At 33.1% G+C, this 14,823-nt stretch overlaps 1 protein-coding gene across 2 annotated transcripts; it reads left to right on the top strand.

Annotated features, from left to right (window-relative positions):
• The first annotated feature begins 342 nt into the window (after positions 1-342).
• On the top strand, positions 343-14,351 carry LOC116773838 (chromatin-remodeling ATPase INO80). 2 transcript variants are annotated; one of them, XM_032666360.2, is made up of 29 exons: positions 343-526; positions 719-961; positions 1,208-1,413; positions 1,661-1,852; positions 2,042-2,133; positions 2,701-2,896; positions 3,461-3,598; positions 3,954-4,150; positions 4,436-4,628; positions 5,122-5,301; positions 5,591-5,846; positions 6,221-6,367; positions 6,829-6,969; positions 7,042-7,163; positions 7,720-7,988; positions 8,279-8,526; positions 8,607-8,707; positions 9,194-9,355; positions 9,707-9,866; positions 10,416-10,543; positions 10,614-10,703; positions 11,015-11,092; positions 11,220-11,378; positions 11,763-11,865; positions 11,958-12,028; positions 12,233-12,344; positions 12,643-12,786; positions 13,280-13,491; positions 13,907-14,351. In XM_032666360.2, exons 2-28 carry the CDS (start codon positions 724-726, stop codon positions 13,453-13,455), a joined length of 4,299 nt encoding a protein of 1,432 aa, XP_032522251.2. In that variant the 5' UTR covers positions 343-526; positions 719-723; the 3' UTR covers positions 13,456-13,491; positions 13,907-14,351. The 2 variants fall into 2 exon arrangements, with proteins under 2 accessions (XP_032522251.2, XP_032522252.2); XM_032666361.2 differs by having other exon boundaries at positions 13,280-13,472.
• The last annotated feature ends 472 nt before the right edge of the window (positions 14,352-14,823 follow it).

The raw sequence follows: 14,823 nt of genomic DNA on the forward strand, positions 1-14,823 counted from the left end.
ATAAACATACTGGAATGATGGTTCTTAACTCGGATAGTTTTGAGAGAGTACTATAAATTATAAGTATATTATTTTGTTGTACTTTTGTTAATTTAATGGCTCAGCAATTAAGCACGGAAGCAATTAATAAAGCACGAGGAATTTGATTATAAAAATTGAACGCAACGTTACGAAGTGCAACAATTCGTTTTCAACTACATTTATATATTTTCCTGCCAATTTCTTACGTGATTGGTCGTTTATCACTTTATGATTTGTACTATTCGTTGACATTGAGTCATATTTTTAGATGTGTTTCATGATTGGACAAAAAAAGGATATATTTAAAGATACAAAAGTTTTCGAATTATTATGGCGGGTTCGTGTTTTTTCGATCTCAAATACGAAATGAGCAGATATGTGCGCCGCTGGGGCGGCGACATTGACAGCGTATTGTCGTATATTCTCGTTCGCCATTTTGTGAATGTAATGGAATTTTGTGTAAAATAATTGAGGTATAATCAACCTGGAGAATATTACGTTTGCCGTAAGTACAATTTTCTATATTACCCTTGCCAGACCTATTGGTATATGATTATATTCCAAGTTCTGTATGAGATCTTTCGGGTGTGTGCCAATATAAATGATAACTTTGTTTTTTCAATGTGGTATTGTAAGTAAATGGTTAATATTTTGGTTATGAAACTTGAGGTAGATCATACTTCATTTGTTTTTGTAGTTGCAATGTCTGAAAAGTCTTTAGTGGGAAAAACGGCGTTAAAGCGTCATGAAGTTGCAAGACCTATACACATTCAAAGACTAGAGGCAGCTCTAGACATAAGACCCTTCGTAAATCAAGTGGAAGGGATACTGAATTCTGATGGGGACTCTGACAGTGAAGAAGATTCAGATGGCAAGTCTATGGCAAATGAAATGTCCAAAGGTGATAAGGACATGCATGGTGTTGTAACTACAAGACAAGGTAATTTATATAAGTTATATAAAGTTTTTATACAGTTAAATAGATACCTATTATTAAATTAAAACTTATATATCTCTTGACAATAATACAAGGTAACCCAATGATTTATATAAAGATATTTGTATACTATCATTGAAGTATGTGTTGATTTCATAACACTAACAGATATTCCATATAAAGGACATTTTGACAAATGGCGACAACATGTTTTTAAATAAAAATACTAAGATTATTGTTTTATTTAAGAGAGGCAAAGCGATCAATTAAGACTATATAATTTGTCATCTGTGGGCGAGGAGAGGCAATGGTTAAGAGATGTCCTGCTGTCATCGGAATCGGAATCAAGTAGTGAAGATGATACACCAGCTGCTAAGGAAAGAAGGATAAAACTGTTACTTAAAGAGAGATATTTTCATAATAAATATGCAAAGAGTTACTATAAGGATTCGGGGGTGAGTTAATGAGTAAATAAGACTGTTAAATTTGTAATCTGTGATATATGTGCTAAACTTTTTTTTGTATATATTGTGAAAACTATGTATTTGATTGATCTGATGAAATAGTTAGAGTTTATTTATATGGTAATGTCAGTAATTCTGTATTTGGTCCTCATAAAGCTTTAAAATTATGACTATTATGGTAGAGGTATGAATTACCACAGATTAAATATATATAATAAATAAAGGATTAATTCAATAGAACTCCCGCTACATGTACTATGGTGCGGGGTTATTATCTACTATCGACCGTTATCCTGAGCGGAGGATCAGTAGGCCTTTGCCCCCCGCACGAGGGCGCCGTGGCCGACCGGCCGAGCGGGGCTCCTCTAGGGGCCTCCAACGAAACAGGCGCGGCCGCGCCAAAGAGGGCCGTACTGACGGTAGCGATGCTGTAAGGGTTACAAAAAAATAATTCTTATTAGCTATTCAGTTATTCCATTTTTTTTACTTTATATACATAGTACAATGTTGAAAATGGAGATGATCTAAATATTTAAAAGAAACAAATCATGTTAATGTCAATTTAGTCACAAAATATAAACTGCTATCATAGTAATGATTAATGTTTGCACTATTTCAGCCAGATGGCGTTGATTGGGAGGAACAACTTCGTAATCTCAAAGAGGAAAATGATACAGATGAATTTACCATATCAGAGAAACCTGGACCCAGGTGTGTGTTCTGTTATATATACTACTAGATTATGCTCAGGCCTCGGTCCACATGGACATTATTCTCAGCCATTATGGCCATTGAATCCCAACTGCACTTCATGGTTCCACTGGTGTAGTTTAGGGATCGGGATAAAAGGCCCATGTCCTTCTCCAGGGTTTCATCAATATTTTTTTACCAAGCTTCATCAAAATCGGTATGGTGTCTTAGGCCTAGAAAGGTAGCAGACAGAAAGACAGACAGCGTTCCCTTGGCATTTATAATATTAGTGGGATAATACATGATATAATTGTGTATTAGGGAATAATAACTTATTATTTTATATTATATAAGTAATAAAATATCTGAAAATGAACTAATCTCTTGAATATTTTATTATAAAGTAAATTAGAGATTTTGTTGAATCTTAAAGGAAATTTCTTATTGGATGTATATAATGTTACGTGAAGCTACAATGTTGAGTAAAAAATTTCTGTATACATACTTATTCTTTGCAATCTTTTAGAGACTAAAAAATAAAATCGTTATGTAAGTTTTTTTTTATTGTCGGCATATATTTCGTTCCAGAGGTCGCAAAAAGTTATCATCCTTGAAAAGCCCAGAAGCCTTAACGGCTAGACGGAGGCGACACTGGCAGCTTTTAGTTAAAAAGGAGCTCGGGAAAGTTCAGAGATCAAGGACCGCGACACACAGGGAACTCATGCTGCAAAGGAAAAGACTGGCTACACTGTGCTGCAAGCATTGGAGGCATGTTGCAATGCAAGTATGTTATAATTATATTATTAGAGAATTGTTGAGCTTATACTTAAATTAACATTTTAATTAGTAAACACAGAATATAACATGTATCTGCACAAGCTGGGTTTGGATTTGAAACCTAATAAATATTTAGTTGCAGTTCATTCCGGAGCTTAGAGATACGGCTTGTGTCAATGAATTTGGTAATACTATATTTTAAATTATCAAATTATAAATTAAATATATACATCGCTATGAAAATGTGTCTGTGTTCCATTGGTTTTATGTTCAACACATTGATATGAACAATTACTACATGACAACCAGAATGCGTCTCCATATCACAACAACTAATCAAGTAATATACTTAAGTATGTATTTATAAACTAGTTACAAATAGATACAATACAAATTTTTATCTTACATTAACAATTAAATATTAGGATATGGTGAGTTATATGACCACATGTTACATACCTGACCGATGACATTGTAAAACGATTCCGGGATTCACAATCCCAAATCTCGGTTAGATTTATTATAGCTTATATTATATCTATATATTTTCAATAAGTTTTAATATTTATAGTCCCAGAAGAATATGAAGGAGACGGTATGGCGGTGTAAGCGTCTAAGTCGGGAGATGCAGGCTTACTGGAGGAGGTATGACCGAGCTGAGAGAGAGACCAGGAGGAGGCTGGAGAGAGAGGCGGAGGAACAGAGAAAGGTAAGGAATATTAACATACATACACAGCGTCGGGAAAAGAACATTTTTTTACACTTAGTACTAAATTAAACACATCAATAATTACTCACTAAAAAAAATACCTTAAAAGTCATTACATATAGAGAATTATTACGTTTAAAAAATTCCTCTGTCAATCTGCTTGTGATGCAGATATGAGGCGTTATCCAAGGCCAGCTACGCGGTTTTGGACTATAACCGACGACTTGTAAATCCATATATATATACATAATGAGCAAAGAGGATGTATTTTTTTATATAATGGAATATTAAAAGATTTCCTTTCCACTTAGAATCTATCTTAAGTATATAAATACACTTATGCCTATCATTTCAGATGGATGTGGAGCTGATGGAAGCGAAACGACAACGTCGCAAACTTAACTTCCTGATCACACAGACAGAACTGTACGCTCACTTCATGCAGCGGAAGTTGAACGCGACGGAAGACGTGGATGACGACACCGACCGGATATTGATGCAGTTGGACGAGGACAGAGATCCGAGGCTCTCGGCCATAGATAATTATGATAGGTAGGAATGACTACAATCTCATACTATCAACATGTAATCTTGTGCAATTTTTTTTTCCAAATAAAAATATAACAATATTTATGATTTGTCACTTTAATGAATAACGTTCTAATTAGAAATAATTTGTATACAGTTTAACGGAAAAAATACAATAATACGCTTATAACATTGATACATTTCAAACTAAAACGTTCTAATTGTTTTGTACCTTAATATACTGTATATGAATTCATTACCAACCGTATAAAAACATCTGTGCTGAACAAAAAAACAAAAAATTTGCAGTGAGGCCATGAAAGAGTTGGCGTCGCGGAACGCTCGCGAGGCGTTTCAAGCAGAGAGGGCTCGAACCTCCGCCCCGGAGGGAACAGACGAGAAAGAGAGACGGAGGGATCACGATCAACCAGAAATATTCAGGGGCACGTTGAAAGGATACCAGCTGAAAGGAATGAACTGGCTTGCTAACTTATATGACCAGGTGTGTATGTTTATATTTTCTTTCCCCTGCCCTGGTCCCACTCTATGTGGGGTCCACACAACATATTCTTCTCTTCTATTCTTGCCTATCAGCCGTCGTCTTAACGGTCACCTCTTTACTCCTGTCACTCTTCATTCAATCCATCCATCTTTTCTTAGCTCTACCTCGACCCATATGTCCCTCCACATGTATTATGTATATATGATCGATTAAAATAAGTTTAGATTCGTTTCATATTACCATTAGTATAAGTTTGCTTCGTCAAACTAAATACAGAGAGTTTTCAGTTTTTAATTAACAACTACACGTACTTAGTATTATCTAAGCACTGTAAACTTGTGATACCATTACTAAAATTATGTGAATGGGTTTCTAGAATTAATTTTGTAGAATGATTTGAAATGGAAATTATTTAATAAAAATTTGTGCAATTCATAAATTAAAAACGTAAATAAATTTAATTGTAGTAAATAAGCCTGTTGCTTATTTTCAGGGTATAAGTGGTATATTAGCGGATGAAATGGGTCTCGGTAAAACTGTCCAATGCATAGCGTTTCTATGTCACGTGGCTGAGAGGCTAGGCGTGTGGGGGCCGTTCCTCGTCGTGTCGCCCGCATCAACATTACACAACTGGCAACAGGAGATGCAGAGATTCGTTCCGGATTTCAAAGTTGTAAGAACGGGACATTATTAAATAACCAAAAAGGCATTAGATTTCTTTCTACATGATGCTACAACAGTAATATAAAATATGTAATCGAACTGTTTTTATGTGTGAAACCGCGGAACACAATTAGTGCACAAAAATAGTTTCTAACTGATTCTGAATAAAATTATAAATTACATTACAGCCGTAGTATTAGTTTTATTTTCGAGTGAAACCGTGGAGCACAGTTAGTGTAATAAGCTTGGCTAATATTCTTCCATCACTGTTAGATTGGTAAATTTATTCTTCTATTCAGGTTCCATACTGGGGCAGTCCGAGTGAGAGAAAGATCTTACGTCAGTTCTGGGAACGTAAAGACCTGCACACACCGCAGGCTGCTTTCCACGTGGTGGTGACGTCATACCAGATCGTTGTATCGGATTTGAAGTATCTGAACAGAGTGTCCTGGCAGTACATGATATTGGATGAGGCTCAGGCCATCAAGAGCTCAGCCAGCATGAGGTGGAAGCTGCTGCTAGGTTTCAGTTGCAGGAATAGGTTATTGCTATCGGGTATGTAATTTTTTTTTAATTTATCCAAAATGTGATTTTTTTTTTGTGTATGCAAAAAATATTTACTATCTGTGACTCTGTATTTTTGTTTCTTTGATAATTGTCTGTCACTTGTATTTGAGTAATTTAATGTTCCATACAGCAGTATATAAGTTAAATATTTGAAATTGATCAAAAAAAAAATTATATTAAACAATCAATAGAAAAATTATGATTATATTAGTATTAAACTCTTTATACAATATCAAATAATTCAATATTTTTTTAGTTGCCCGCTATCAACAAAATGAAATTTATTTTAACGTAATAGTATATAAGTATAGCTAAAATTAAAATAACGAAAGGCAGTGAAGTAATCATTCTATATATATCAGGTACACCAATACAGAACAGTATGGCGGAACTTTGGGCGTTACTACATTTTATAATGCCTACGTTGTTCGACTCGCACGATGAGTTCAACGAGTGGTTTTCAAAGGACATTGAGAGTCATGCAGAGAATAAAACTACCATAGATGAAAGTAAGTTTAGTAATCATTTTAATAATTATCTGTGGATCTCCCTATCCCCGTTCCGGGATATTTATTTTTTACTCTTTTATTATAATAAAAGTTTATTGAAATTTTCAATATAAAAGTAGCCTTAATTACTTCTTATTACGTCAGTCAGCTTCAATTAAAAGTTATATCAAAATCGGTCCAGCGTTAACAGCGATTAATTCCATCAAACAGCTTTGTGTTATATAGACAAAAAATATTTTGGTACATGCATCAAGTAAAAAGCGCTTACCCTTATGTGACAAGTCAACTCCCTGAAAAAATATTTTTGTAACAATCTTGGCATTACTATGATATACAAGGTCAGGTCTAGTTAAGTGTTGTCACTTATGAGAAATTGAACTATGATCAGCAAAAATCACTTGGTCTTTAATTTCTTTGTAATTTGTAAAAACGATACAATGATATGACTTTTTTTTTTTCAGAACATCTATCACGACTGCACATGATTTTAAAACCATTTATGTTGCGTCGGATAAAGAAGGACGTTGAGAATGAATTGTCTGATAAAATTGAGATTATGGTACACTGCCCTCTGACTATAAGACAGAAATTATTGTATATAGGTAATATACATTATAATGAATAAAACGAAGTATATTAAAAAATATATTTTCATAGATCTGTTGTTATTTCAGCTCTAAAGAAAAAAATTAAAATAGAAGAATTATTACATTACTCTGTCGGAGGAGAGTCGGGTCATAGTGTAGATAAGAATTTCACCTCGAATCTTATGAATTTGGTTATGCAATTTAGAAAGGTCAGATCATTTCTTATTATATCTGTGTGTTATGTTGTAAGGATATGTTTGTATGTTTGTTACATGTAAACTGATAAACTAGTGTTTTATAGTAACATATGAGTAATTGCCGTCCTATAGGGTAGAGATTTAGATTGGAAAGAAAGGCTAGATTAATATATATGGGAAATATATATATATATCAGCTGTCTGCGAACTTAGATTTAAATTAGATAAAGATATTTTGAATTTTGATTTCGAGTGTACTCGTAACAAAGATGAAATTATTGTATCAGTTTTTGTTAATTTTATTTGTTTTTAAGAACATACGATATTCCGTTGTCATCCTGACGAGACTAAATCAGACGTCTCACAAAAAAAATCAAAGTTTTTGCGAGTTGAAGTGAAAATGTAGTTTTAAATTATATCATGCTATCATTTCACACAAATGTACCGAATATTTGTAACTGAAACAACTATATAACCATGCATAGAACGAAATAACCAACTTTAAATAATATATAATTAAAATTTATACATAATACTCTATATACATTATCAATAAACAACGTTACAGGTATGCAATCATCCGGAACTTTTTGAGAGAAGGGATGTCAGGTCGCCTTTTGCCATGCAAGTCGACGATTATCATTTACCAAAGTTATTAGCTGAAGAATGTATCCTAGTGAGGTCCATACCGTCCAAGCGACATCTGCTATACAACAAGTTGAGTGTCCTCAGCCCCGAGTACGTTCATCACAACACAGAGAGCTTCAGCTTCATGAGGTTCATGGATTTATCTCCCATGGACATGTATAGGATTATGCTGTGTGGATGGCTGTATACGTGAGTTGTTGAAAAATCAATATTCATACATATATGTATTGTATAAGCTTATACAAAATGTCTGTGTAGAGAAAGATCTTAGAAAAAATATTCACAGACAATAAATTGTTATACATAATTTTTTTTTTAAATAATTGAATATGTGTATGTTTATTAAATAAGTTCATTTTAAACCTCCTAAAGTTTACAATACAAACAATTTTACTGAAATACATATTATTATCTAGCATCATCTAGATATATACACATTTTATTCTCTGTATATAAATATTAAATTATATATTTTTCAGGATGTTACATATAGAAGAATGTTTAGATAAATACGAAAAGCTTCGCCACAGACAGTTCTGGTGGAGGCGGATAGAAGAGGCTGGTGTTAAAGAAGAACAGTGCACAGAAGATTTCGGCGACTATTTTGACAGAGTTCATTTAAAACACTTATTACTAATCAGTCCGAATGGAGATACACTCAAGAGAAGGAAAGAGGACTCTTTGTTATGGAGGGAATTTCTATTCACTGATCCTCTATGGGGAGAAGGTAGCATCATACACTCTTATTGCCTATATATTATTAAGGTTTAATTTGTTTGAGTCGTTTTTTAATTGTTTTAATTTCAGGAGGTCCGTTTTACATTCACACCGAGCAAACCATACATTACATGCCTGAAACTGTCGAACACCGAGGGCTACGGACGAGGAATATGAAGTGTGAGGCGCAGGTGGAGCATATAATGATATTTTTATTAATAAATTTCAATGAGATAATACAGAAATAAGGTTTTCGACCTCCAAAATAATAGATTTCCATATGTTTTGGAACTCTATATTTTCTAATTCCAGAATAATTTTGTATTTTTTTTTATCTATATATTAATAATTAATCAATGTCGTCAAACAAAGTATATATTTTTTTATTCTATGCTATGTTTCATTCGCGTTGGACGAGAAGTATCGTTATTTATATTCAGAGATTTTCATTAGTGCCACATGTTTCTTATATAACTGTCTTTTGATAGAAATAAACAAAACACGGTCAAGTTGGGATCCGTAGTTTTTGAGAAAACCATGTACATATTCAAACATAATGGCGAATAAATATCCTCTTTCCAAATCGCTTACTCACGTATCCTTTCTAATATCTAAAAACTTGTATTTCTTAATTCATTATCAACATATAAATATAATTGTTTTATTATGAATTTCAGCCGGAAATGCTGAGCGAGATCAAGACGGAGGAAGGCGGTGTGGTCCCTGTGGAGCCCCGCGCGGCGGAGGCGGTGGAGTTCCCTCACACGGAGCGTGCGCCCCGCGTTATGGAGCACCTTCAGACCCACATTCCGGCCTTCCTGTGTACCGCACAGCAGAAGGTAACTGATGTAAAATATACGGTCCATAGTACCAAATAACACAGATTCTATCTTACAATTAGTTATCCGAAGAGTTATTCGTCTCCAAATATCCCGTGTGCATAGGTACCGCATACTGAAGAAGGGCACAAGCATTAGTGCTAGAACTATTTGAAATATAATTTTGAGTATTTTTAAATGTTATTTTTAAGGGCAACATGGTTACACTAATAATATTAATAAAGGTTAGACGAGAAAGCATTAAATTTTAATTTATTCTTCGTTTCGTTTTATTATATTACTTTGCTTGATAACATAATATAAAATTTCGTTATATTATATGTGCTTTATATGATAATAAATGCATTCCAGGCGAGTGCGCATTGTCGCGAAGCGTTCGCCAGCAGTCGTAGCTGGGCGCACTCCCAAGAGAGACATCGGAGAGGAGAAAATGACGAGGGAGCGGCGCTACTACGACGACTGGTGGACGCCGCCCGCCCACCGCGGGGATGGGCGGAGCTACAAGTACCTGGTACGAGAGAGATTGAGATAGAGGAACATGGAGTATACATTCAGTGTTATTGAGTGAATAAATTAATTTGGAGAAAAATGTTAAAGGCATGGAAGAACTGGTCATATACATATTGTGTCTGTCTATATCTACATTGTATTGTAGATGACTACCATATATATATACAGTACAGTACTTCCTCATTTTATATACACTCATACTATAAGTCAAATGGCTTATAGTATGAGTGTATTTTGTACTTAATTAAGACTGCAAAGCTCAGTATCGCACATGGGTTAGATATTTGTTCTACCTTCAGATTCTCAAAGGTTGGCAAAACTGTTCGTCGTATTTTATGAACGAATGTATTTATTTACTACTGATTGTATATATATATTTTTTTTCTGAGCCCATTATCTCCGGTGCCTAAGTAATTGCCTACTAGTTCAATGAATTTTAATCCAGTTTTTTATTTTGCTCAATATTAAAGTAACAATATCAATATTATTAAAAATAGTATTTAAACAGATTCACAACATTATTTATAATTTTCTCATAATATTGTTTCAGATAAAAACCAGTTAGTTAGCGACGCGGGTAAACTGACAGTACTAGACTCGTTATTGAAAAGACTGAAGGAGAGCGGACATCGAGTCCTTATATACAGTCAGATGACGAAAATGATTGACTTGCTAGAGGTATTAATCATTATGAATAATTACTGTAATATTAATGAGATTTTGTAACACTGAAATGTGCTTGTTTTAGGAATATATGTGGCACAGGAAACACAAATACATGAGGTTGGACGGGTCTAGCAAAATATCTGCAAGACGCGACATGGTCGCTGATTTTCAGGTAATATATAAAATTTTACTCTACTATAGTGATTTTTTTCTTTTAATAGTTTTGGAAACTATAATATTCTTTAATTTTTTTTTTATTTGAAAAATTAAATTAAAAACTAGATATATTCATAATTCGAATATATATATACATATATACGTTTTATTTCATTAAATTGTGCACTAAACTTAATAGTGTATTTATGTAGAAGCATTCCATTTATGAATAATTATAAATTTCAAATTTCGTTTTTTAAAATATACAAAGCTATATCTTCATAACAACAGGAATTATGTAATATATTCTGTATAATATGATTCCAGGCTCGCGCAGATATATTCGTGTTCCTGCTCTCGACTCGCGCCGGCGGTCTCGGTATAAATCTAACAGCTGCCGATACTGTAAGTATTGTTTTACTATAAATTTTCTTTTTTTTTTTTTTTTAAATCTTATATATATATTTTATTTTACATTATTATTCTGATTTGAGGTTCACATCTAAATAAATCCTGATTAATTACAATACAGGTCATATTCTACGATTCTGATTGGAATCCAACGGTGGACCAACAAGCTATGGACCGGGCTCACAGACTGGGTCAGACTAAACAGGTCACTGTATACAGACTTATATGTAAAGGGACTATCGAAGAGAGAATCATGCAACGAGCTAGGGAGAAGAGTGAGGTGATATTATATTATTGGAGATATTTTAATAGCTTTAAACTAAGGTTTTAATTACTGAGGGTTTAATTTTTGAATAAATCTAATTAAGCAAATGGAAATCTTAAAACATCTTTTTTGGTTAGAACACAATAGCTCAGTCGACAAAACTATTGGAATAGAAAATCGAAGCTTGCGGGTTCGAATCCTGCTCGCGCCAACATTTTTTATTTTTCATATTGTATTTTTATTTTAATCTGACTATAACCTGAACATAACTTTAATGTTTAAAATATTTTTATAAGCTAGAAATAAAATTAGCAAAATGATTTTTTAAATCATATAAAGATGTTCTTATAAGTGAGAAATGAATGACGTGATGTTACAAAGATATTTTTGTCTTAATAGATTCAAAGGATGGTGATCAGCGGTGGTAACTTCAAACCGGACACGTTGAAGCCGAAGGAAGTCGTGTCGCTTCTATTGGACGATGAGGAGATTGAATTGAAATGTACGTATTCTACTGAAATAAAGTTAAGTGCGTTGTTAGTATTCATACATCTTTGTATTAACTTGTGAGCATTATTTATATTCTATTTATAGATCGTCAGAAATCCGAGGAAAAGAAAAACGAAGAAAAGGAACGCAAAAGGAAGATGGGAGTGTTGCCAGTGGTAAAAAAAATGATTATTTTAAAACTATAAACAAAATAATGTTAGATTTCTCTTACTTGAAATAAGACTTAAATTATTAGCAAATAGCAATTAATTCTACGTATTTGTGCAGTTATAATAAAAAAATGATTTATATAATATTAATTAATTGGCTAATAATTTTTAATTTGAGTTAATTTGTGATGTAAGACTTATATGTTTCAGCCATCATCCGTGGAGTCGAAGCGTCCTCGTGAGTCGTGTTCGGAGCCCGGAAGTCCGTTACAGGTCGACGATGACAGCGACACCCTCGTTATGGATGACGCACATCCGCTACGTATGTACTAGCATTATATATAATCTAAAGTTGATATATGAAAAGTAGATTTCAAGAAGTAATTTCTAAAAACAGATCTACCTTAAGTATTTCTTTGAGAGCTGGAAACAAATTTGATCAAATTTTTAAAATTTTTGCATGTACTTACCCTTTGGTTGCTGCCCTAGGCTTTTGTATAATTTCCCATAAACGTACACCATAACCATTTAATTCCAATGCGCATTTAGTTAATTTATTATTAAATCTCAAGCAAAACAAAACAGTCTTCAACAGTATTGGTAATGTAATCTTCTTTCAGCGTATTCCCCTCCGGTCCGGGGTAGTTGGTCGTCTCGTTGCCGGCGCGCGGGTTCCCGGCGCGGGCGACCGCGTGGCTCCCGGCACGTGCCCCGGGACAGAAGACCGGACCCTCCCGCTGATAACGCTCAAGCCGTCGCCGCTGGTATATATAATATACATAATGAAACAAAACTCAATGTACAAGAAAAGAATTTAATATAAATAAGAAATTAAATTAACGAGCTGGATTCGAACTCACAACGTTCGGGGTATAAGTTTCTGTTGCTGGACCAACTAAGCCATAGATAAAGTAACTGGGATATAATATTCTGAAGATACATCTGTTTGTACTCAATTCTCTGCTTACACTTTAACTGTGTAGTTTGTATATTTTAATTCAAAAGACAATTAAAATTCTAATTGTTTTCTTATATCATTATTAGAATCAAAGAATATTTTGCTCAATAGGAATTAATAAAATAATAATATAAATTAATAAAATAATTCATAATTATACGATACATATATATTTTTGAAGTCAAAATATTGTACGGCCATTTATTAGAAACTCCAAATACATAAGCAAGGAACAGATCAAATAATGTTTAACCGTTTAGGGAACTCGAATATAATACGTTGCTATGTTCATTCATCAGGCGCTGCACTGCTGGAATCCGACGCTCCTTTAGAAGCCTTGGAGCCCCCATCATGTGATCGGGGTCGCCGCGGCCCGGGCCGGCCTCGCCTAAGGACCTGTAGGCCTCCCAGACCAGTAACCAGGAGACGCAGGGCCCGCGAGCCGCTCCTAGTACCATTAGCACCTCCACCGTGATAACACGCTTTACAGGGGTCTGGTTGAAACTTATAAGTACATATATTATATGTGTATGTTTGTATATATTATGTGTTGGTTTAAAAAAAATATTAGACCATCTCACATGTCATGCAGGTGCATTTAAATATAAGTTCAGTTATTTTTATATAATATTGGTTTAACAGAATATATAAATATAATGTTAGTGGTTGCATCGCCTGTGATTTGTGTAGTGTCTCATTATTGTCGCAGTTCATTGAATGTGTGATTGATGAATTTTACTAATATATCTCCATGTTTCTGTTACTGAATAAAGAATCACTGCATGATAATCTCATATCTATGATTAATTTTAAAATTTATTACCCAATGAATGCCAATGTACTGATTGAATGCACTAATGTATTGATATATACTAATAAAGCAATAATTTTATAATAAAAAATACTTAAATCATTATTATTTTCAGGCAGTCAATAGAAGAAGTGGAAAATATTACCCGAACAGAAGAAAATACTGACTCTGATTAATATAATATAGTGTGGATTAATGTAAGACATTGTCTGTTGGCGAGATCTGAACTTACAAATGAAATATATTTTCTAGACACATTCTGAAAATATAAATATTTTAGGAGAAGAATTTTTATAATAATATGTACAAAATATGTTTTTTTTTTTATTCCATAGTATTATTGTACGAAGTTTGTACAGAAAATGTATAAAAATTATTAGTGTAAATATGCATACATACATACATGAAATATTTAAATGATAACATTTTTAATTTAAATTATATGTTTTAACGAGGAATATTCGGCTTAAAGTATTTTATATAGAGAATTGGACATTGGATCAAATTTTGTGAATTCGTATTTGTTAAGATGTAAACAATAAATAAAATGATATTTTGTATTATAATAGTTTTATTTTGTTTTTGAATTATTTTATTAATTTTTCTTATTATTTATTTTATTTCCCTGAACTCGGTATATCTTAGCAGGTATTATATATTTAGAGAACACACATTTAATTTGAACCGAACCATAAAATTCCCGAACGCACCTGAAGTGACGTTAAAGCGATGACATCTGGTTTGCTCACTTTTACGCGGGAAAGTATTTTGTCGACGTGATTTGTCTTTGTAATTGAATTTAACTTATTTAAGGTGTTTTGATTTAAGATAATAACGAGTTTGTTCTAGTTAATAGTATTGGCTTTATAAGACAACTTTATCTTTTTAATAATTTTTTTAGAAACCTAAATATATACTATTGATTATTTGGTCAATATGTAAACAAGATTACTTATGAAAAAATCTATAAATATTAAATATCTATGGATTTTACATTTCAACTCGCGACCATTAAGTTAAATAATGTAATTC

The sequence above is a fragment of the Danaus plexippus genome, chromosome 20, assembly GCF_018135715.1.
Source record: "Danaus plexippus chromosome 20, MEX_DaPlex, whole genome shotgun sequence".
In the NCBI taxonomy this organism is placed as follows: domain Eukaryota; kingdom Metazoa; phylum Arthropoda; class Insecta; order Lepidoptera; family Nymphalidae; genus Danaus; species Danaus plexippus.